The following is a 23,819-nucleotide window of genomic DNA, read 5'->3' as shown; positions in this document are numbered from 1 at the left end:
GTCCTAGATCATGTCTTCACAACCAAAGCTTTAGCCCTAAAAGTATCTTGGTTGGCATTGGAGGTAACAGAAAGAGTCAGTAATTTATTTAATCCCAAATGATGTCAGTAGGCCCACATGATGCCAACAGGTACCACCAGCAGCCATAAGAAGTAAGGAGAGAAAAAAGGAAAAGAGGCAGAGAAAAAGACATGTCATAAAAGAAGATATGATTTGGGAGAAGGGGAGAGAGTGGAGCAAACAAAAGTGGATCTAGTGGGAGGGCACTACTCAATGTCATCCACACCTCCCAGTAGCTGCATGGCACAGGTATAGATGACCACATCTGCCTTCATGATCGTTGGCATGCTTTCAGTTCTGGAGACTTGGTCTTTGTACCATATTCAGGGTTGAAAGAAAGAGAGCACTTACCCTTGTAGGGAGGAAACAGCAAATTGGGGGTGGGTATAGGAAAATTACCCTTAAGCATAAAATAAGATTATACTGTAGTCATAGAGGAGTTGGAAGAAATGACAAGTCTCTTTTATTCCCAGTGAAGGAAGGTATGTTTAGGCAGCAGGTTGTGAGGTTCTAGAGGATTTTCTCATTTAAAATGAGTGCTTATGCCTGTGATCTTTGTTTTCTTAGCCTTGAAAGAAAAAGGGAATGAGGCTTTTCTGAAAGGTGATTACAGGATGGCTGTCGAGCACTACAGTGAGGGGCTGGGGAAACTCAAGGATATGAAAGTACTCTACACCAACCGGGCCCAGGTCAGTTAACTCCAGGGACTTCAGGAAATTGAAGGCTGTTCTCAAGGTCAGAGTAATGGTATTCCCCACCCCCCTCCCATGTCCTCTCTCTATCCAACCCTTTTAATTGATGTGCTATGTATCATAGAAAAGGGTTCTGCAAAGCACACTCCTTTAAAAAGGAAGCAACAATTCAGCAAGTATTTTTTTAAATGCTGACTGTGTGCTGAACACTACTATGTGCTAGGCAAGATACAAAATTTAAATAGCACACATCCTGAAGTCCCTGACTTCATGAAACTTATAGTCTGTTAGGTGGATAGGACATGCAATACTAACTAAAATATAAAATAATACACAGTAAGTGAGTCAGAAAGATGCGAATAGAGGGCTTTATGAAGTTGAAAAGTGGGAAGATAATTCCCTAAAGATACAGGGAAGAAGGCTATGCCTTAGTATTCAAAGGCATGGATTCTAGAAAGAGACCAGTGGTCGACAGAATTGAGACTTATCTTTTGAAGATCAGGGCAGTGAGGCATATATTTATTTGATAGTCTATGCAGTAATTGGTATTTTTTTTCCCAGGATAAGGAGGGAGGGTGAAAGGTACTTCTACCTTCTGAGAGTTCTGTCATCATAGGAAGCCTATTTTTTGGAAGTAGCCCGATCTTGTGGAGGATAACTTGCCTGTTAGTTTAAGATCCCAAATCACCTTGTATCTAGTAGGACTGAAGCTAATTAGCTCCAGAGATTTAGTTTCTGGAGCCCCTCCCCCCTTCCTTCCTCATTTTTTCCTCCTCCCCTCCACTCACTTCAATAATTCCTCTAAGGAATTGGTATAGTAGAAGGGAAAAACGCTGAAAACAAGAGATGGAAATACTGAAAGTAGAAAAGACCAATATTATAGTGACAGTGATAAATGAAACCATATAAAGTACAGTATAATCTCATTAGTTCAGATGTCCCTAGTAATCCAGACACAGGCTTGGTTAAAATTTACCTTTGCTTTATCTCTGAACAAAGGGCTTTTTAAACAAATGAAGGATGGGGACAGGACAGCAGATTGGGTGTCTGGTTGTGTCCCTAAAGAAATTATAAGTGCTTTGAAACCAGTTATTTTTTTCCTGGAGAAGGTTATGTAAGGAGGGGCAGAATATTTTTATAGCTGAATTAGCATAATCGTACATTGTAGTTTGACAATGAATACTTGTAGATTTGAATCAACTGAAGAATGGCCAGCCACCTCTAGAGAATCCAGTTCAGTTATTAAAGTACTTTTGAAGTACTCTTTGTCTATAAATAGCTGGTGTGCTAATTATAAAACTTTCTTATGTATCATTGAGGCAGATCTATAAAGAATTCTACTTGCTAACATTTTCTTAGCCTAGGTTTTTTTTTGTTTGTTTGTTTTTAATAGGGCATTGATTAGGGAAGTTCCCAGATGATCTTATAGTGTGGTGAGCTTTTCTTTAGAACTTTGGAAGTATCTTCCTTTGGAGGTTGAGAGTATACCTACGCGCACCTCCTTCAGAAGACTGAGAATATTTCTTGATTGAGTTATTGATGAGTGTTGAATTGTCTGACTCATCTGGGATGAACTTACTAACCTGTGAAGGGAGTCTTCGTCTTATACTCAGCCCTAATTATTATTATTATTTTTCCTGGAGAAAGCCTGAAAAAGCAGCAGAGGCAGTAACAGACCTAAGTGAGTGTGTAGGTGGAGGTACCTCTTCTCTTCCATTCACTAATGGTTGGTTGCAGTTTGGTTTTCAACCCCATTACTGAAGTGAAACAGTTTTCAGTAACTTCTTACTTGCCAAGTCATAGAACCATAAATTTAGTGCTGGAAGGAACCTTGGACCTAGTCCAACACCTTCCTTTTACAGATAAGAAAATTGATACCCAAAGATATTAAGGCCAACACAAAGTCACATAGCTGGTAAATATCTAAGGTAGGTCTTCATGACTCCAAGTCTAGCACACTCCAGTGACCTTTTCTCATACCTCATCCTTCTTGTTTTCTCTGCAGCATTTCACATTATTGATAACACTTTTTCCTCTTAGGTTTCATGGCATGCCTTCTCTTGTTCCTTTCCCAACTCTTCTGATTGCTACTTCTCAGTCACCTTTTCTGGATTTTCATCTCAATCTTTAACTATGGGTCTACCACAAGGCTTTATCTTGGACTTTCTTCTCTCTCTCTTCTCAATTTCATCAGCTCTCATGAGTTCAATGATCATCTCTGTGCAGATAGCTCCTAGATTTAGAAATTCAATCCTAGTCTGCCTCCTGAGCTCCAATCCCATATTAGTAACGAATGGATAAATGAAAATGATTTCTTAAGTACTTACGACTGGACATTTATTATTGAATATCCCTTAGGCACTTCAGACTCATTGTGTCCAATACTCATTCTTTCCCCAGAAAACCTTTCTTCCCTTTGAACTTCCCCATTTACTTTGAGAGTACCACCGTCCTCTGTCATCCTGATGCAAAACCTCAGCATTATCCTAGATTCCTCATTCTCTTTTCCCACATATCCATTGGTTGCCAAATCTTTTCCACTACCGTATTTCTTATATAATATATATTAACTTCTCTTTACACACATGGTCATCCACCTAGTTTATTCGCTCATCTTCCCCCCTGAATCATTGTAGTACCTTCCCTGTTAGTCTCCCTGGCTCAAATCACTCCTTTTTTCCAATCTGTCTTTCACTCAACTGCCAGAGGTATTCCTAAGTACAGGCCTAATCATGTCCCTTCCCTACTCAATAAATTCTAGTGGTTCCCTGTTACTTCTAGGATCAAATGCAAATCCTCAGTTTAGCTTTTAGAGCCCTTCACAATCTGACTTCAGCCTACCTTTCTAGCCTCATTATAAATTACTCCCCTTCACACACTCTTCATTCCAGCAAAACTGGCCTTTCTTACCTTTCCTCCTGTGTGACTCTCCATTTCTTCTCACCACGTCTTTTGCAAAGATTTTCCCTGATGCCTAGATTTCACTCCATTCTTATCTCTGCCTGTTAGCTAATTTTCTTCAAAATTTGGCTCAAATACCACTTCCTACATTAAGGCTTTTCTTGATTTCCCTAACAGCTACTACCTTCTCCCAAAGTTACTTTATATAAATTTTGTATATTATATACTTATATATCTACATGTTATTGCCTCCAGTGGAATTTAAGCATCTTGAGGACAGGGACTGTATCATTTTTGCTTTTGTATCCCTAGCACCTACACTATAAAAGATGCTTTATAAATGCTTGTTGACTGATTTATTGTCTTAAAGCAGAGGCAAATGAGAAGTGCACGTATTCTCACCCAGGTAAGCCAAGAAGACAGTTCTTGGACTCTAGTGGTGGAACACTGGACTTGGGAGTCATAAAAACCTAGGCTCAAATGCTACCTCCTAAATTTACTAGATCTGTGACCCCAAGTCCTTAAGAAACACCTTGAGTAAGTGCCTCAGTTTCCTTGCCTGTAAAAGAGACCTCTAAGGTCTCTTTCAGGTCTAATACGTGGTCTTCACCTCCTTTGAGCCAAGTTCCTGGCTCCAGTTTTAGAGAGCTAATGGCATAATCTCCCAGCTCTAGATATGGCAAGGTGTGGAAAGGGAAATTATATTGCCTGCTGATAAGAATTATTGAGCCTTAGCTTCCTAGATAGAAGAGAAGAGAGATCTAGGACAGTGTGATTCTCAAATATAGCTTTCTGTCAAAAAAGGGGAATTTTCTGCCCTTACATCAGGGGTCACCATTTTAAGAGTGACCTAAAATTCAGGAATCCTGGAATCCAGCACTCTAGTTAGAGATTTCCTGGGTATCACATGACTCTTGGGGAGAAAAGATAATCAAACACATGTCCTCTCTCCTTGCCCCTTCGGAGTTACAGCTGGATGGATTGCAAAGGAGTAAAGTCATGAGGTGGGGAAGCAAGGGTGCACCTTGCCTTCTGTTCTTACTATGAGTCATGTGGATAGTTCAGGTCTACTTGGGAAAAGAGGAGAACCTAGCTAGCAACCCCAAATTCTTTTTTCTTCTGAGGAGAATCCAAGGGACAGGATAGCAGAGTAGTGTTGGGAACCTGTAGGAATCTCTGGGGCAAAAAAGTGTAACTTACCAGGGTACCAGAGGGTTGCCTCTGTGGCATCTCCATGTTTGTTCTCATTCTGAAAGGAATCTAAACTACCGTGTGATATGATAAGTTTGGAAGTCTTAGGACCCTAAAGAAAGATGAGATTAATCACGGAGGAAGGAAAGTGATAGTGATTGTTTATAGGCTTCTATGAGTCTATTGAATGTTTTCTTCTTTTTCCATGGGGTAAAAAAAGATAGAGGCAGTGCTGAACCACACAGGTGAATTCAATCAATCAATAAACATGTTTAAGTGTTTACCATGTGTTACTGTTAAGTACTAAGGATATAAAGGCAAAATTTGAAATAATCCTTTCCTTCAAGATTCTAATAGTGGAGACAACTTGTATATACATACATAGGTGTGTTCAAAATTAATACCAAGTAGATGCACGGTAACCTTGGGGAGGAGCCAACAGCTAGGGAGATCAGGAAAGGCCTCCTGCAGGACATCAGTTTTGAGCTTTGTCTTGAAAGAGATCAGGGATCCCACCAGGTGGTGGTCAGGTGAGAGAGAGAGAGAGACAGAGAGAAACAGAGAGAACCAGCATTGTCTATGTAGGAATCAGCCAGTGCAAAGAGACTGGAGATCAGAGAAAGATTGTCATCTGCAAACAAGAACAAGTAGGCTCATAGTGTGTGGAAAGGAGTAGAAAATAAAAAGGAGACTGGAATGATAGGAGTTCATTTGTGGTCCTAGAGGTAATAGGGAGCCTCTGGAATTTATTGAGTAGATAAACTCACTTTGGCTCCTCTGTGGAGGATAGTTTGAAGTGAAGGGAAACTGGAAACAGAAAGAGCAACCAGGAAGCTATTGAAATAGGCCTGGTAGGAAGGGATGAGGACCTGAAGGAGGGCTGGAGAAAAGGGGAAGTAGAAGAGAGATGTTGTTGGGGTTGAAACAACAAGATTTTGGCACTGACTGGGTATATGGAGTGAGAATGAGGACTCAAAGAAGACGCCAGGGTTTTGAATTTTTTACTCCACATCTGTGAAGCTCTACAGACAAGCAGGTATTCTGTTGTTTCCCTGGAGTGACAGCAGCCAAAGAGGCTAATTTGGGAGTGCATCCCCAGGAATATATCTAGGTAACGTAAGACTCAAGCCTGGGGGCACTGTGCCATATGCCAGATATTAGAAAATAACAAAACTGCAGTTGTTTAAAAATTTTAATTCAGAGCATTCACCAATATAGACTAACCTTAGCTCTGATTTAAATCTTTGAAACATTACTAGACTATACTTAAATTTTTATAACTGAAGAGCCTCATTAAATGTAAAAATGTCCTGACATTATGATGTACATAAGGAAAAGTGGTGAAAAGTTTTGAGGAAACAACACCTTTTCCATTTTATCTTAAGAAGCGTTTCTTTGAAAGAAATAAAATGCACACTGTACAGCCTGGTGTTAGGAATTGTTTGAACCACTGACTATTTTTAAAATTCCTTGCCAATGTGCATGCAGTGTTATAGAATACTTAATAAAGGCCCTTTGAATTATGTTGCTCTCTGCTGAAGAGAAAACCTACCCTTTCATCACTTTTTCTTTTACAGCTAATGTTATGATCAATAGATTGCTAGCGTAATTTAGATAAATTTGGAGTTTAATTGCCATTTGGAAAATACATGTCTATTTAAGATGTAGAAACAATACAGAGTGAGAAAATCTAAGCATAGAAAGGGAAAGGACCATGTCATGATATTGGGAAAACCTATATATATTCCCAGAATCCCTATCCTGAATAATAAATGCTGTGTCTATTGGATGCTCCCTTCTTCCTCACATGCCCTGACCTTTCAATGAAACAGCAGACACCAGAAGAAATGGAGGGTGCTTTATGTAACAGATAGCACTAGATTCATCTTCTTCAATTAGACCATAAACCAATGGAATGGAAGCACCACATCTCAGTTTCCTTTTCAAGAGATCAAAGAGCTGCACTGCAGACATTCAATAGTGCAAGCTGTTGCTTGATTCTTGATCATTATGCTTGACTATTTAACATCCCTTCACCACACACTACCCTTAGTTCATGATAGGATGGTCTGCATGAATATCTTTCTGTGTTTGCTGCCCTTTATATGCTTTCCGTTTCCAAGATGTTTTGCCTGTGACTTGGATTATTGGCAGACATGACTTCTGGTATCACTTCTTGCTAGCAGACCCTAGAGTAGTTACTTAACCTTTTGACAACTTCAGTCTCCCCTTCTTTGAAAAAACAATAGTTTCTGGTTTTCTGTGCCTCATAGAGAATTCTTCAAAGAAAAAGTGTCAGATATATGTATGTACATGTTAAAGAACATGATCATATCATAGCAGTGATAACAGTGAGGTTGTGTTTCCCAGACCTGTTCTTGCTTAACCCTTGCTTTACTTACATCCTGGGGGTTTGGGGAGGGGTGTGTTTGGGGTAGAATATGGGGAATCTCACAGAATAACAGAATGTTAAATTCTAAAAAATATGATTTAGAGGTGATATAATCCAGGGTTGGGGAACCTGCAGCCTCAAAGACTGGCTTTTGACTGAGCCCAAGTTTTACAGAACAAATCCTTTTATTAAGGGGGCTTGTTCTGTGAAGTTTGGATTCAGTCAAAGGGTGTACTTGAGGACCTAGAGGGCCTCATGTGGCCTCAAGGTCACAGGTTCCCTACCTCTGCATTCTAATCCAACCCTTTCATTTTTAGAGATGAGGAAACAGAGGCTAAGAGAGGGGTAATGGCTTCTTTGAACTAAATAAATACTCAGAAATCTTAAGTGTTCCTAAAATGGTGATGAGGATAGAAATGCAAATCATATTTTCATTCCCAAGAAACCCTGTAAGCGAGAATACCACAAAGTGAAGCTAGGAGTTTCCCTTTGGGGACATTCATCCCGCAGTGGAGCCTTACTGCACCCTTGAAAGGGCCTGGTATCTGGGCATGGTGGTGACAATTTCCTCTTTCATACAGGAGCCACTGAACTTTCTGGAGCTCTTGGTTTCTATGATTTTAGTTCAGACTTTCTGGAGGAGAGGATAAACAATGATGCTCCAAGCTTCCCTTGCTATTATCTGGTTCCATTCAGTAGAATCACCCCAAAGGTCTCCTTGAGATGGGCCCTTTCTTTGCAGAAGTTCAGTGTCTATTTGTGTCTCAAAGACACTGCTCATCCTGCACTGATCAGTGCTGCCTCTCACGAGCTTCTTGTCATTGCAGGCTTACATAAAACTGGAAGACTATGAAAAAGCACTGGTGGATTGTGATTGGGCTTTGAAGGTAAGAGGATGCTCTCCTTTCTACCAGATGGCAATATACCTGTACAAGATATGCATTAGGTAGCCCCATGCTGAACTGAAATAAACCAGGGGGCAGAACCTCTTAATCTTTTATGGGCACCCAGCCCAGTCAGTTGTGTTTTGAAATGTCACATGTATAATTCTTCCCCACAAGATTTTATTTTTTCTCTAGCCCTCATCATTTGTAAATTTACTATACCATCCCCCTGTTTTGGGAAGAATAATCAGGAGAAAGAATTTCTATTGTTCAGCCCTTCTATCTGTCATGCTTCAGGCATGGTGCTGCTGTATGTGGTATTTTCTCATTCTAAAATTCTATAATTCTTTGATCATCCTGAATTTATCATAATAGGCAGTGAAGGATGAAATTGAAAAGGTCCTTTAATAATGAAATCCTTTCCCCACCTGCTGTTATTTTATTTCAAGTGACTTGGTATTTAAATAATCTTTAATCAATCAGTCAATCAACAAAATTTACCATGTGCCAGTCACTGTCCTAGGCACTGAGGATACAAATAGAAAGAGTAAAATAATCCCTACTCTCAAGGGGCTTACATTTGAATACGGGAGACAACAAATAAACGTATAAACACATACAGAATAAATATAAAAATAACAAATTCAAATAAATACAAAGTAGGTAAATATAAAATAATTTAGGAGAGAGGCCATTAGTGGTAGAGGAATCAGGAAAGATTTTATCTTAAGGTTTGCTTTTTTTTTTTTTTTTTGAGCCAGACCTTGAAGATAAAAAGGGATTCTGGGAGGGGAAGGGAGCCGCGATTGATTCCAGGCATGGGGGATGGGCAGTGCAAATGGGGTGAAGATAAGAAATGGGCCATTGTTTGTGAGAAAGGAGGGCACTAGGTGGGCTTGGTTGAATCACAGTGTGAGTGGAAGAGTGATGTCCAATGAGGCTGGAAGGGTAGGCTGGGGCCAGCTGGTGAAGGGTTTTGAGAACTGAACAGAGACATTTATATTTTATCCTGAGGCAATAAGATAATAAATTAAATCTACCCCAGATCCCAATGTAAGACTTTACATTCTTGTCACAGTTTTGGGCCCATCTAGGGGTTTCAACAAATATTTGATGATTGGTTAATCAAACAAAAGGGGCTAATTTCATTCTGTAAAAACACTTGCTAATTTTTTTTTCAAATTTTTAAGCTCAGTAGTTGAGTTATAAGAATTGTCCAAGGTGGACTGTCAAATGTAGCTCATCTTCAGTTCTGATCTATCCCCCTACTTTTTTTGAGTCATGGGTTCTTTTTTTTTCCAGATGAGAAGTAGGTAAAGAAACTTTCCCTGGACTATTCTGTTACCAAACCTCAACGTTATAGTCTGACTTCTATTGAACTTTTTCCAATGTGAATTTCATTTCCTTTAGGGAACTCTCTCTGGGCCACCAGGCATCCCTCTCTATTTGGATCTGAAAGCCATAAAGAGGACAGGCTTATTTTCATGCTGATTCCATGTAATATATTGGCCTGTTTCCAAATAGTTAACTAAAGTGCAGCATAATTAATGATGAAACCAAGGCAAATCAGGCCTGATGGTTGAAGCAGTATAGCAGTTAAATTGGTTAAATGCCTACTGAGGCTTTGAAGTCATTTGAAAATTTTTGGAAGGTAGAAAAGGAAATCAAAAAGGATAATCAATCAACAAGTATTTATTAAGTGCTTACTGTCTGCTAGGCACTGTCCTTGGTGCTGGAGATACAAATACTATAAATGAAGCAATCCCTGTTTGCAAGGAGCTTACTATATTCTCCATGAGTGTACGCACACACACACACACACACACACACACACACACACACACACACACAAAATACAAGTAGATTAATAATGGTTTGAAAGAGAGGATCAGAAAAAGGCTTCATGTAAAAGGTGGTATTTGAGCCACATCTTGATGGAAGAGAGAAATTCTTTCAGGTGGAGGTGAAGATGGAGTACATGGCAGACATAGGGGTAGCCAGTACAAGGGCAGAGACAAGACACGGAGGGCCAGGACTGAGGAGCAGAATGGAAGAGCACAGTCTGTCTGGGAGAAGAGTGATGAGCCTGGAAAGAGAGGGTGAGCCCAAGTTATGAAAGGTTTTGAAAGCTAAACAGAGGAATTTATATTAGATTCTAGAGGCAGTAGGAAGCCCCTGAAGCTTATTGAGTAGGGAATTTGTGTGGCTAGATCCACACTTAAGAAAAATCACTTTGGCCTCAGTGTGGAGGATAGACTAAATGGGAGGGGGGAGACTTGAGGCAAAGAAACCAATTAGGAAACTGTTTCCATAATCTTAGGTGAGAGGTGATGAAGGCTGGGACTAAGGTGGTGTCTTTTTTTTTTTAGATAAAAGGGGTCAGATGGAAGAGATTGTATGGAGATAGAAACAACAGGATTTGGCAACTGGTTGGATATGTGGGGCAAGAACAGAGCTGTGGTTATGAACCTGAGGGTTTAGAAGAATAGTGACTTTGCAAGAAATAGAGGAGCTTGGAAGAGGATTGGGTTTGGGGTAAAGATGATGAGTTCTATTTCGAACATGTTGAGTTTGAGATAACTCTGGGATAAGGTTTGACCTATCCAGCAGACATTTGGTGATACAGTATTGAAGCTCAGGGGAGTAGTACTACATGGGAATCATTGACCTTGAGATGCTAATTAAGTTTGTGAGAGCTGATGAGGTCATTAAGAGAACTGGACTAGAAGGGAGGAAAGAACAATGACCCTAGATTTAGAGAAATCCCATGGTTAGGGGATGTAATTTAGATAATAAACCAGGAGATTGTGAGGGAGTAGTTAGACAGGTAGGAGGAAAGCCTAGAAAGAGGCATATGTGAAAGCTAAGAGAAAAGAGAATATCCAAAAGGAGAAGATGGTCAGCATTGTCAGTGTAGTAGAGAGATTAAGAAGAAGAAAGACTTTAGAGGGAAAAATTATTAGATTAGGCCATTAAGAGTTTATTGGTAAGTTTGGAAAGAACAGTGTCAGTTGAGATGAGGTCAGAAGCCAGACTGTAAAAGGTTAAGGAGTGAGTGAGGTGAGGGGAGAAGTGGAACCTAAAAGTGTGGTTAGCTTTTTCTAGGACTTTGGCCAAGACAGCTTGGAGAGACTTAAGACAGTAGCTTGATGGGACAGTCAGATCTAGTTAAGGTTAAAGGATGAGGGGGACTTGAGTATATCTGGCAGTAGGGAGAAGTTGAAGACAAGAAAGAGGAGGAGGTGACCCAGAGTGCTCCAGTCTTTGTGTTGTCTCTCCTAGTAACAAGCTCTTTCTTCATAGCAGTGATTGGCAGCTGACTTTGTTGGTCTCTGTTTTTTGCTGATCTTCTTACTGCTATTCCAACTTCAAGAAGGTAGTGCTGAACTGTTGTTGTTCAGTCATTTCAGTTAGTTGCATCTGACTCTTTGTGATCCCCTGGGACTTTCTTAGCAAAGCTACCATTGCCATTTTCTTCTTCAGCTCATTTTACAGATGAGGAGAATGACACAAACCAAGGTTAAGTGACTTGCCCAGGGTCACACAGTTAGCATCTGAACTCAGAAAAACGAATCTTCTTGATTCCAGGTACTCTATCCAGTACAACACCTAATAGCTCCTTGCTGCATTGTAGAGAAACCCATGAGGACTCTTCCAGCTGCCAGGTCCCTTTGAATGTCTTTGTTTATTTTCTGAGGACTAATTAGACTTTTTCAGTTTGTTAATTATTTGGCTTTTTTTTAAATTTCTATTTTCCACCTCAGTGATACTAATCTTGTTTCATTGTGGGCTTGACTGCTCCTTAAAACACTTGACTTCCCCACACCAACAGTTGCTTTAATATCTCTAACAGTAACTGAGGTGTGCCCTTTAAGAATAGCTTTTTCATGTTCCCTTGGAGTAACATCCATTTTTTAAAATCACAGAAGTAAAAACACAACAAAAGAGACAATGAAACACATTTATATAGTGTGAAATCTGGAATGCAAATGACGAGAGATGTAATTAAAGGTGGTGAAACCAGATAATCTGATTTCCTCTAGCCAAGGTCAGCGGTTCTAAGTGAGCCAAGTCAGCACCAATAAAAGCAGACACACATAAACATGACTCTTCCCAAATGAAACTATATCAAAACTGTCACTTGTCCCAAGTAATTTACACGCTGCTCTACATCTCAGCCATGTCTTCTAGTAAGAAGGATTCTTTCTGACTCCAGATGAGTGGAAGTCTAGGTATTTATAAATAGTAATATTCATGGCAGTATAAAAATGACCTCTTCTGGAATTTCTAAGACCCTCAGAATTTAGTGTCTACAGGCTAGTTTCCCATTTTAATTTCTCATCACTGCTTTTTGACCAGTATTCCCTAGCTGGGGTTTAAAGTTTTGCCCTCTACATTTTCCTGGACGCTCACTGGAAGCTTTGAGGTTTCAGTAACAGATATGACTTGGGAGCAGCATCATAGAATAAATCACTATGTTAAGGGCCATAGAAAATTGACTTTGGGGACATTGAAAGGAAGAAGTAGTAAAAGGCTTCCTGAATTGTTTTCCCTGGATTCTGTGCCCTGGATGGCCGACTACCTTGTTACCCCTACTTTCAGCTCTATTCTAAGAGAATATTTGCTTCTTCTGATGCCCGAAAGTAAACAATGGTATGTTGTTCAGTGACAGAGAGCTCCCCAGCATGGCTGAGCTCCCTGCTGGTCACATTTGGAAGCAGATTAATTTTGTGGAAGGAGTGCTGGATGTGGAGTCCAGGAAGTCCTGGGTTTGAAACCCATCTCCTACGTACTAGGCATTGCACTTGGGGCTGAGGATTCAGATAAAAATGTCAGCTAATCCTCACTGTACACAAGCTTACACTAGGGGGAGCCATCGTGTTCGCAGATAAATACAGGCATTATGAATGTAAAGTGTTTGGTAAGCCCAAAAGTGCTACATAAATTTCAGTTATAAAAACAATCATAACTATTACTTGATTATTTGTTAAGGTGGTCCCTTGTTCAGGCATTTCAGTTGTGTCCCACTCTGTCTGTCCCCGTTGGAATTTTCTTGGCAAAGATACTGGAGTGGTTTGCCATTTCCTTCTCCAGAACTTAGCATATTGTAGTTCTTTCTATAGATGAGGAAACTGAGGCATATAGGGTTAAGTGACTTGTCCAGGGTCACACAGCTAGTAAGTGTCTGAGGTCAGAGTTGAACTCAGGAAGAGTCTTCCTGACTCTGGGCCCACTTTGCCACCTGGCTGCCCCTAATCTGGTCATAGGCACTGAGATAAGCTTTAATTGTCAGATTTAGTGTAGCCATCCTCAGAACTGAAGAACTGACTTATCTTAGTTACACAAAAGCCAGACAATTATCAGGAGCTAATGAATGGCTTAGGAAGCATCTAGATGGTTCGGTGAATAGAGCACTGGGCTTGGAGGCAGGAAGACCTGAATTCATATCTGACCACAGACACTTACTAGCCATGTAACTCTAGGCAAGTCACTTAACCTCTGTGTGTCTTCATCCAGTGGTGCAGGAAATGGCAAACTGATCCAGCATCTTTGCCATGAAAACCCCAAGGACAGTATCAGGGTCACAAAAAGGCAAACGTGACTGAAAAACTGAACAAAAATTAAGAGCCAGCATGTGGTATTGGGTAGAGGGCCTCAAAACTAGGAAGACCTGAGTTCTAGTCTCATTTCTGGCATATCCTAGTTGCCTGACTCTGTGTCACGCTGAACTGTCAGTGCTCTAGGCAATTCTAAGACTCTGAAGTTGCAGAAAAGATGCATTGATAAAGACAGTTTATTCATCTGGGAGTTCCCTGTATCAAAGAAATCACACATCCAGTCCTTATTCATATCCTATGTCATGGCTTAGAGGATCCTGAAGCATGTTTTGATCATTCTTTTTTGTACAGTGTGATGAAAACTTCACAAAAGCATATTTCCACATGGGAAAAGCTCACCTGGCCCTGAAGAACTACGATATGGTAAGTTCTAGGAACCTGCACACGGCACATTCAGTCCAGAGCCTGCCATCTTTAGAGGAGGAAGTAGATGAAAATAGGCAGCATTCCACCCAAGTGAGTTGGATGTTAGATGGCCTTCTAATACTGCCCTTTGTAAATTAGCCTCATGCTTTCTGGGAAGAAAAAAAAATGCTTGCTGTTTTCTTGAGTTCATGTCCTACTATGGAACTGCATAAGGATTTGGCTGTCTAAGGAAATGAACTTCAAGGATCCCCAATAGCTGGCATTCTAGGGCTCTTATCACTTATCATTTTCTGTTGATACCACCTAAAGACTCAGTACTTTTTCCTCTGAAGACCTCAGAACCTTGATCTTTCCCCATTATCCCTCTCTTGTACTCTTTTCCAATAATGTGGTTAGCACAGCAGATACTCAGTCAAATGGCTAAGATTTAAAAGCCTTAATCATATTATATAGAGACTTTGGGACACAAACATACAGAGAGGTAAAACTGTAGGTGCCTAGCTTCATAACTCAATTCCATTTTGAGGGGAAGGAAATAAGCATGTATATATGGTACCTACTATGTGCCAGGTACTTTGTTAGGCAATTATTATCTCCTTTGATCCTCACAGCAACCTTGCAAGATATGTGCTATTATTATTTCCATTTTACAGTTGAGAAAACTGAGGCAAACAGAAATTAAGTGACTTGTCCAGGATCACACACCTACTAAGTGTCTGAGGCCGGATTTGAACTTGAATATTCCTACCTCCAAGCTCAAGGGTCTATCTACTGTGCCACCTAATTTTCTCATTTTGCTAGGCTTAGCGTGATAACCATGCTCTTAGAATTACCTCCAATTTTATTTCTCATTATCTTTCTTATTTCTACCTGTTGTGTGGCATGATAGATAGTCAAGTATCTTTGGAGCCAAAAAGACCAAGATTCAAGTCCTGCCCTGAAACATCCCAACTGTGTGACCCTGGTGAAGTTACTTAATCTGTCAGTGCCCTTGGCAAGTTTTTGAGAGTCTGAGTTAGAGAGAAGGTAGCAACCTACAGTGGCAGACGTTTTCTGACCTAGGAGGCACACACACACACACACACACACACACACACACACACAGACACATACACACACACACAGACACACAGACACACACAGACACACACAGACACACACAGACACACACACACACAGACACACACACACACAGACACACAGACACACACACACACACACACACACACACACACACCCTTTTGGGAGAATGGGGCAGTGTTTATTCTGGGATCAAGTCAAAGAATCAACCAGAGGCTGAGCCAGGTCAGGAGCCAGGGATTCTTACACACAACAAAGTCTAAAGGAAGCTCCAGACTAGGCCAGGCATATCAAAATGGGGTGGGGTGCGCTCAAACCAATTGGACAGACGGCTAGGGATGAGGGCTACTGAGGACTGTTCTGCACTATCCCCTTGGAGCTCTGCTCTTATATCACAGCCAGGGCCAGCTCCATTTCCACCTTGTTCTTACATTCCCACCAGGGCTGCCATGTGTGCTAGCTCTTTTCTTGGCCCTGTTATTTTAGTGATGCTGTTGGAACTAGCATACTGTGTCAGCTCTCTTAATCCCTAAGAAATGGAAGCCCTTTCTACCTCGTTTGTTCAGGCTTTACCCTCAGGCCTAGGCTGGACTTCATTGTAAGCAGCCCCTTGCAGTGATTATTCCTAATGACTGCAATAAACCAGTGCTTTCCTCTGTCCTGCTACTTGCTATCACTGTGGACACATTACCTGCAGTGATTACTGCTCTCCTTGTAGCCTTTTCTTGATTGCTCTGGGGACCTGCCAGGCTGCCGCGAAAGCTCTGTTGCTTCAGTCACACACCATCCTGGTAGCTGGTCTCCCACACTCTCTCAGCTGCAAGGTGCCAGGAGGACTGACCTGGGCATCACAAGAGACCTGGATCTGGCATAAATAAGCATGGTGACCTTGGGCAAGTCATTTCCCTTCTTGTTTCTTCATATTTGAAATGAGAATAATAGGATTGAAAATAGTTGCTCCACAGAAAAGTTGTAGAGGAAAGCTTGTCATTCTTGTGGCTCTATGTAAATGTGAGTTATTCGCTCTTTTTGTCCTGCTATTGGCCAGTTCTTCAGTGTTTCAGGCACCTAAGTACCTCCTCTGTTAGCACAAACATCAGCATGGCTAATGCTAATGTCTTAGATTTACATTAAACCCCAAGGCATGATGGTGTGGTGGAATAGCAGTAGACTTGCACCAAGAAGAACTGGTGATTACCAGGCATGTGGCCTTAGGCAACTGATGTAACGTCCCTGAGAGTCAGTTTTCTTATCCACATATTGGAGATGATACACCTCCTATCTCATAGGGCTAGCGTAGGAAAATCACCACATAAACAGTGCTGTTATATAGGGGAGCTCTTGTTATGGTAATTATACAGGCCTCACTTACCTTTGAACCCTGACTCCATCATATAAAGGGTTTGGACTCTAAGGCCTCTGAAGGACTTGTCACTTTTTATCCTTGAACACTTGTGGGTGCACGTAGAATGTTCATTAGATGCTCTAGGCCTCAGTTTCAGGCAGAGTCCATGGAGGGACCTCCAGTGAAAATGCTTTTCATTTTCAATGCCCAAGTTCCACTTAATGGCTGTCCTAGAGTGATTATCAGTAGTAACAGTTTCTCCTTCTCTCCCAGCTTCATTTAGTTTGTTTTTTCTTTTGCTCATTAAAAGGGCTATTCTCTGACTACTTCTTAAAGAGTCCTATTCACTCAATGGGCATTACCTCCCTCTAAGTGAGTACCTGAAAAGGCTAAGGCCCCCACTGCATCCTGGGCCATCTCCAGTCATCCTGATGAATATCTGGTCACTGGATTCAGATGGCTCAGGAGGAGAAGTGAGGCTGGTGACCTGCACAGCCCTCCCTCACTCAAAACAAAGTCAAGTGCAAGTCATGTCATCATTTCTCTGATGTCACGGTCCTCTTCAAAAATGAAGGATGCACACAACAAACAGCCTACCACTTACTGTTCATGTGTCCTCTCTCCTAGCCTTGGTAGCCTCATCACTAAAATGAGGCTGGCCTGCATGGCTCCTGAGGTCCGGACCACTCCACATCCGTGTTTCTTTGACCTCCACATGCCATCCTTTGATGTATTTTGTAATTGTTTCTGCTCCAGCTACACGAGGCAGCCTCAAAAGCACACAGACTGGGGGAGAGCCTGCACAGAAGTGCAAACAAATAGGCTGTTATACCAAATCCATGCTGAGCATACTCTGACTGCTTCCCAGGCTGAGGGAGAGCAGGGGCCTAGAAGCAAATAATTAAGAAACCCTGGGAAGCCTCGATCAGGCCTTTCATGTCATCACCGCTAGCCATTACTAATCTGTAAGTTCTTTTCTCTTGTTTCCAGTCCAGGCAATGCTACCAGAAGATCTTAGAAATAAACCCCAAATTGCAAACACAAGTGAACGGTGAGAATGTCTCCACTGGCCTCTCCCCTTGAGTTTTATTATCTTCTGTTTTTGGTCTTATCTTTTGATGTAGCATCAACTCTAGGTGCCTACTTCCCTGTTTCACACATTCAGCTTCTCTGGCATTCATTTCTCTCCTCTTAGAGGCTGAGTCATCTTTCCTGAACTCTGCTATCCTCCATCAGAACCTTCTCTAGTCTTCTCTTAGCCCCCTTGAATTTTACTCTGAAAACTCCCCAATGTCTTTAGCCTCTGATTGTATATACCCTATCTCACTTCTCTTCTCTTGGACTAACCACTGTTCTCATTGGAAAAAAAAAGTTTATTCTTTCTATTTCTGACTTTCCAACTGTGGGGTAGGAGGAAGGGATGGAAGAAGATCCAATGGGAAAAAAAAGTTTTGTGTTATTGTTTTTTCCAAGACTTGCTCAATAAAGTAGACCAACAAGAAAAAGCAGAATCACAAGAGAAACTGGCCCTACAAGAGCTGGAGTCAGGAAAGGAATCAGCAGTGACCACCAAGAATTTGCTCCAGGCTCTCTCTAAACCTGATCAGATCCCTTTGTTCTATACAGGGGGCATGCAGCTCCTCACGGGACTCATGAAAGATTGTGAGTTCAAGATACATATTCACATATTCTTTTAGTCATTTCTTTTGACTGATTTCTATCTTAGATGTCGTCTGTAAATGTTATATGAGCTCATGTTCCTAGAGTTTTGTCTTTTTTTATCTACGAAATTTTCCTTGAAAAAAAGGTAAGTAGTGTAAGAATTATTATTATCTTCGTTGGTGTTATTCAGTCAATTTCAGTTGTGTCTGCTTGTGACCATACTTGGGGTTTTCTTGGCAAAGATACCTTCCTTCTCCAGCTCATTTTACAAATGAACTGAGGTAAACAGGATTAAGTGACTTGTTCAGGGTCACACATCTAATAAGTGTCTGAGGCCAGATTTGAACTCAGGTCTCCCTGACTCCAGGCCCTACTCCCTATCCATTGAACTACTTAGCTACCCCACATTCTCATCTCATAGGTCAAGAAATTGAGACTCAGAGAGATTAAGTGTTTTACCAAGGTCATAGATCCAGCATTTGAACTCACACCTTATAACCTCAAATCTAGGGCTATTTCCACAAGTCTCTCATACATAATAGAAAAACATATCAGGAGACTAGAACTTTTTAATGCAGGCTGTCCTCACTCAGTTGGTGTGAATTCATTTATTTTTTTCAGTGAATATAGTTGCCACAAAAAATTGGAAAAAGAAATATAAAATGTTGTTCTTTCCCTCCAAGAGCTTAAAAAATGAATCAAGGAGAAATATCTAAAACATTTGAGTAACACAAAACAGAGCCCAAAGTGGCTAGGAGTTTGTAATACAAAGTTTAAGGTTCCCTCAGCTGTTGCCTGAAATCATTTAGAAGCAGACATGACTTATACTTCTGCTAAGGTGTTATTATTGGGATGGTGAATGCTAGTGTGAAGGTTGAAACAGTCTTCACTTCCAAATTAGAGTGATTCATTCAACTAGATGGAGTGTTTGGTCTGTTTTTAGCATAGAGTATTAAATATGTTCTACCATCCCCTCCTTGTCCTGCCCCTGACCTCCATGAAGATTATAAGTCCCCAGATCTTTAAAACACCTGTGAAATAAACATTTTAAGAACAGATGGATTTGCCAGTTTTTCTTGGACATTTTTTCTTAAGTAATTTCAGGAAACCCTTTAAAGATTATGAAGCAGTGAATTGTACAGACAGTCTATGATATTCATCTCTGGCTTTTCTTTAGCAAATGATGTTACTATAACTTAATTCCTGTACATTTTTCTTTGACCAGTGTAAAAGAATTTTTTTGTTCCAAAAGTGTTATATTGATGACCTTGATTCATATTCACTTTCATGTGACTGTGTCTGAAGCCACACATCAGCCAGATGTTTATAGAACTGACAATTTTCTTTGATTTGTTTTAGGCACAGAACAAACTTTATTTAGAACACATAATGGATTCAGTATCATCAATGACAACGCGGTCATAAAGCGGTAAGGGCACTCACTTGTGAGAGGGCAGGAAGGCAGGACAATACCTGCAACACAGTTATTTTTCAAGGAAATAGTCACTTATGAAATTCATAGAAAATAATAAGTAATCAATCAGCAACTGTACATGATGATCAGTTCGCCTTTCATTTGATATCTAGCAAACAACGATGGGATCTTTGTTGAGCAGAGAAGTGAATGTCTTTTGTACTTTGGTCTCTAATAATTGCTTTCAGAAGATAGAAGCAGAATAATTTCCCTCCAAAAGGGAAAGAACCTGAGTTTTAGGGGCATTGTCCCTTCTCTCTCTTTCAGAGTTAATTTTCAATATTTAAAGATAATTAGATTTGTAGATTTCTGATCTCTATATAAATTACTATTTCTCCCTCAAGTCATGTTGATGAAGTCAATGAGATGATCGTGTCAACATTATCTAGACTGGTCCTATTGTGATTTCTTCTGAAAAGATATCCAAAAGGAGTTAATGCCTTTTAATTAATGACACAACCTTCTTGTTCAATTGTATTTCATTTGAGAAATGGCGCTCTATACAACTTGATGTAATATGGTTTATTCTTTAGAATTTGGTTAGAATATGGTTTATTCTTTAAAATTCTGCTGTTGGCCAGAATCATAGCCATTCTGAGATATATCTTAGAAGCAGCAGAAGACCCCATTCGACCCAAACAGGACCCTCTGACCGCCTGGATATACTGACAGATCCAGGTCCAGCTTCCTCCTCACTTGGAAGAATAGTTTCTCCCTATTCCAGCTCAAACTCTTCCACAAATTTGACTTTCCAGCTTGAAAAACACTAAGTTTGAGTTCTCAATTCAATTCTGAGACTGGTACCAGCGGCCCCCAGAATCCATGAGTTTGTTTTCAATGCCTTCTTACCAAATTAGTGACTTCAGTCAGAATCTAACATTTCTGAATAATGTTAGCAACTTTTTTATCTTCATTTTCCTCACTTTGCTTCTCAGAGTATTTTGGGGAAAAGTTACTTGATTAGTCAAAGCAGAGCTGACTCTGGATCCTCAAATCACTGTATTTAGGAAGCCTGAAAGTAAAAGAACCAGATGAAAGGGAAAATGATGTCTGTTTCCAGATTTAATCATTTAATTCCCCTTATTTTCCCAATTCAGGTGCTTTGTCACAGAAGGAAAAGGTGAAATTGAAGAGGCTCTTTGTGTTGCTGTTCTCAAACTCTGGCAAGCAGTATGTAATGGGAATGGTAAGACCAAGTAATTACCCTTAATTATTACTAAAGTGCCATGAATATGGCAGGGACTGTGTCTGGCAGGATTGCTTCCCTGAGGGTAAGTGTCTAGATCTGACTATGCTCCAGATGTTTGGGGGCTGAACTCAGTTGCAGCTCTTATGAGCAGCAAGGATTAGTGGTAGCTTCACTGTTCATTTGGGGTCCCTAAAGAAGGCAGCCATGGAGCCTAGCTGTGTGGCAGAATGATGTATATGGTTGTTTGTGGTGCCTCGTGGCCTTGGTCATCTGGGAGATGCTGCTGGCCCTTTTGTATTAGTGTCTTCCTGTCATGCTCCAGGGCTAGGAAATGTTTCCATCTCTTTAGCGTGCCTTGTTACTGACAACCACAGCATACCTCTCAGCTGCCTTAGGTGTATGGTCATCTCTCCAGGGTCTTCATATGCTGCTTAATGAATAAAACTGAGCAGTTAAGTTATTTGATTAACCTTGCTGGTTCTGCAAAACTTCTCCATAGTGAATTTGGGAGGTGACCTTCTTTGTGTCTCAGTGATATATCATTACCAAGTTAGTGAATTTAATGACGTAAATACAACAAATCTAAATAGTGTTCGTAACTATTTCTCTGTTTCTTTCTCTTTTTTGCCTATTTTGGGATACTCTCAGGAAGTCACATTCTTGGTAAAAGCAGAGCTAGCTTCTGAGTCTAGATTAAGTGAGCAGCTTCAGGAGGAGGACCTGGTATCCTGGAAAGCTAGAAAACAGGAAGATCCTTTCCTAAAAGGAATTATGCCATTGTCATCATCATCATTACTAATATCAGCAAACATTAATGGAACACCAATTCTGTGCAAGCAATTATGCTGCCTGAGAGCTGTGTGTCTGCCTCACCGAGAGCCCATAGCATTACACATTTAGGGCCTGGCATTGTCACTGGATACCACTTCTTAGTTTTGTCAAGGTGAAAGGGAACTTTGAAAACAGTTTTTCCCTATGGCCTACCTGAGGTAATATTTGTAAAGCACTTAGCACAGGACCTAGCACATAGCAGCCACTTAATAAAGGCTTATTTCTTTTCCTCCTTACCTCCTCCTCCTGTTATATAGACCACTGGATGGATATTGAATTTGTAAAAAATATATATAAAAGTGAATGTGAATCAAGATCACCAGTATTCCAGTTTGTGATGGTTGTAATTGTCAGGGTTGTTCTTAATTGAGCACAAATTTGTTCTATGTGTTGCTCTTCATTTACACTCTGGGGCCAAGTCTGATTCTTATCCCACGTGATAGTTTTCAACATTCACTTCCATAAGTTTTAAATCGTCTCTGTCCCGCTGTCCTTCCTGCCTCCTCAAGATGGTGTGCAGTCTGATATGGGCTCTGCATATACATTCTTAATAAAAATATTTTCACATTAGTCATGTATAGAAGAATTAGATCGAATGGGAGGAACCATGAGAAAGAAAAAACAAAATAAAACAAAAAAGAGAGCAAATAGTATGCTTTGATCTGCACTCAGACTCCCTATTTCTTTCTTTGGATATGGATGGAATTTTCCATCATAAGTCTTTTGGAATTGTTTTAGGTCCTTGCATTGCTGAGAAGAGCTAAGTCCATCAAAGTCAAACATCACACCATGTGGTCGTGTACAGTGTTCCCCTGGTTCTGCTCGTTTCACTCAGCATCAGTTCATATCAGTCTTTCCAGGTTTTTCTGAAGTCTGCCTGCTCTTCATTTCTTATAGCACAATAGTATTCCATTACATTCATATACCAGTTTGTTCAGCCATTCCTCAGTTGATGGTCATCCCCTCAATTTCCAATTATTAGTCACCACAAAAGAGCTGCTATGAGTATTTTTGTACAGATATCCTTCAAATAGCTATAATGTTCCTCCTAAGTCTTCTCTCCACTGAGCTGAATATCTTCAATCCCAGTTCATAATCTTAAAGCCCTTCTCCATTCTAGTCTCCCTCTAGATGTCTTTTGTCTTAACAGTTTGCTTCCTGAAATGTAGCACCAGACCTGAATCCAGTGCTTTAGATACGATCTCACCAGAGCTGAAAACAAAGAGGCTATCTCTCTATCCTCTGCCTTTTTCCTGGCCCTAAGCCTTTTTTCTCCCCATATCATGCTATTGGCTGATGTAGAGTTTGCACTTCACTCATGCTGCCTCAGTCTCAGATATTTTTCAAATGAATTGCTCTTTGGCAGGCCTTGCCTGTCTTGTACTTGTGCCACCACTGACTTAGAGAATTAGGATTTTACATTTACTCCTATTAAATTTCATCTTAGTAAGTCTGACCCAGTAGTATATGTAACCTGTCAAGTTCTCTTTGATCCAGCTCTCTCATCCATTGCGTTAGCTATCCCTCCTCACTGTGTGACATCTGCAAATATGATCAGCATGGCCTCTATCCCTTATCCAAGTCATTGGCAAAAAATGTAAAACAGCACAGGATCAAGCACAGATCTCTGGAATGTTACCCTAGAGATGTCCTCTCAAGCTGACCTTAAGCCATTAAGGACTAATTTGGGGGTCCACCCATTCATCCCCAGCTCCAAATCTAACTCTCCTATTGCATATTGGCCTAACATCTGCTCATCTCTTCTATAAAACTATCTTCAAACTACCTATAAACTATCTGCTTTAAACTGTCTGTAAAACTATTGTTCAGATGCTTTGCTAAAATCTCGGGAAACTATCCTACGACATTCTCCTACCCCACCCATCTAGAAACCCTGTCAATTAAGGAAACGAGGCTAGTCTGGAATAACATGTTCTTAGTATGGCCAGGCTGGTTTTTGTTTGTTTGTTTGTTTTGTGAACACTGCTTCAGTTTCTAAATTTTAATTAACCATTACCTTAATGGTACATTCAGTAATTTCCCCAAGAATAGAAGCTAAGCTTGCTGGTTTATAGCTTGAAAATCAGAATGACCTTGCCTTCCTCCACTTGCTTTTTTCCTCCTTTATATGTGG

The 23,819-nt window shown here is 40.5% G+C and overlaps 1 protein-coding gene across 6 annotated transcripts in view; it reads left to right on the top strand.

Annotated features, from left to right (window-relative positions):
- TTC12 (tetratricopeptide repeat domain 12) overlaps positions 1 to 23,819 on the top strand; it is a 59,626-nt gene that overhangs the window by 7,538 nt on the left and 28,269 nt on the right. For all 6 annotated transcript variants that reach the window (XM_072611080.1, XM_072611078.1, XM_072611079.1 and 3 more), the window contains exons 6-12: positions 628 to 749; positions 8,064 to 8,123; positions 14,030 to 14,101; positions 17,520 to 17,580; positions 18,003 to 18,191; positions 19,551 to 19,620; positions 20,763 to 20,851. In XM_072611080.1, the coding sequence (XP_072467181.1) occupies positions 628 to 749; positions 8,064 to 8,123; positions 14,030 to 14,101; positions 17,520 to 17,580; positions 18,003 to 18,191; positions 19,551 to 19,620; positions 20,763 to 20,851 (663 nt within the window). The remainder of the gene's footprint in view (positions 1 to 627; positions 750 to 8,063; positions 8,124 to 14,029; positions 14,102 to 17,519; positions 17,581 to 18,002; positions 18,192 to 19,550; positions 19,621 to 20,762; positions 20,852 to 23,819) is intronic.

Source organism: Notamacropus eugenii, chromosome 5 (genome assembly GCF_028372415.1).
Source record: "Notamacropus eugenii isolate mMacEug1 chromosome 5, mMacEug1.pri_v2, whole genome shotgun sequence".
NCBI lineage: Eukaryota > Metazoa > Chordata > Mammalia > Diprotodontia > Macropodidae > Notamacropus > Notamacropus eugenii.
The sequence above is the reverse complement of the archived record's forward strand: the minus strand, read 5'-3'. Positions and strand labels throughout refer to the sequence as shown.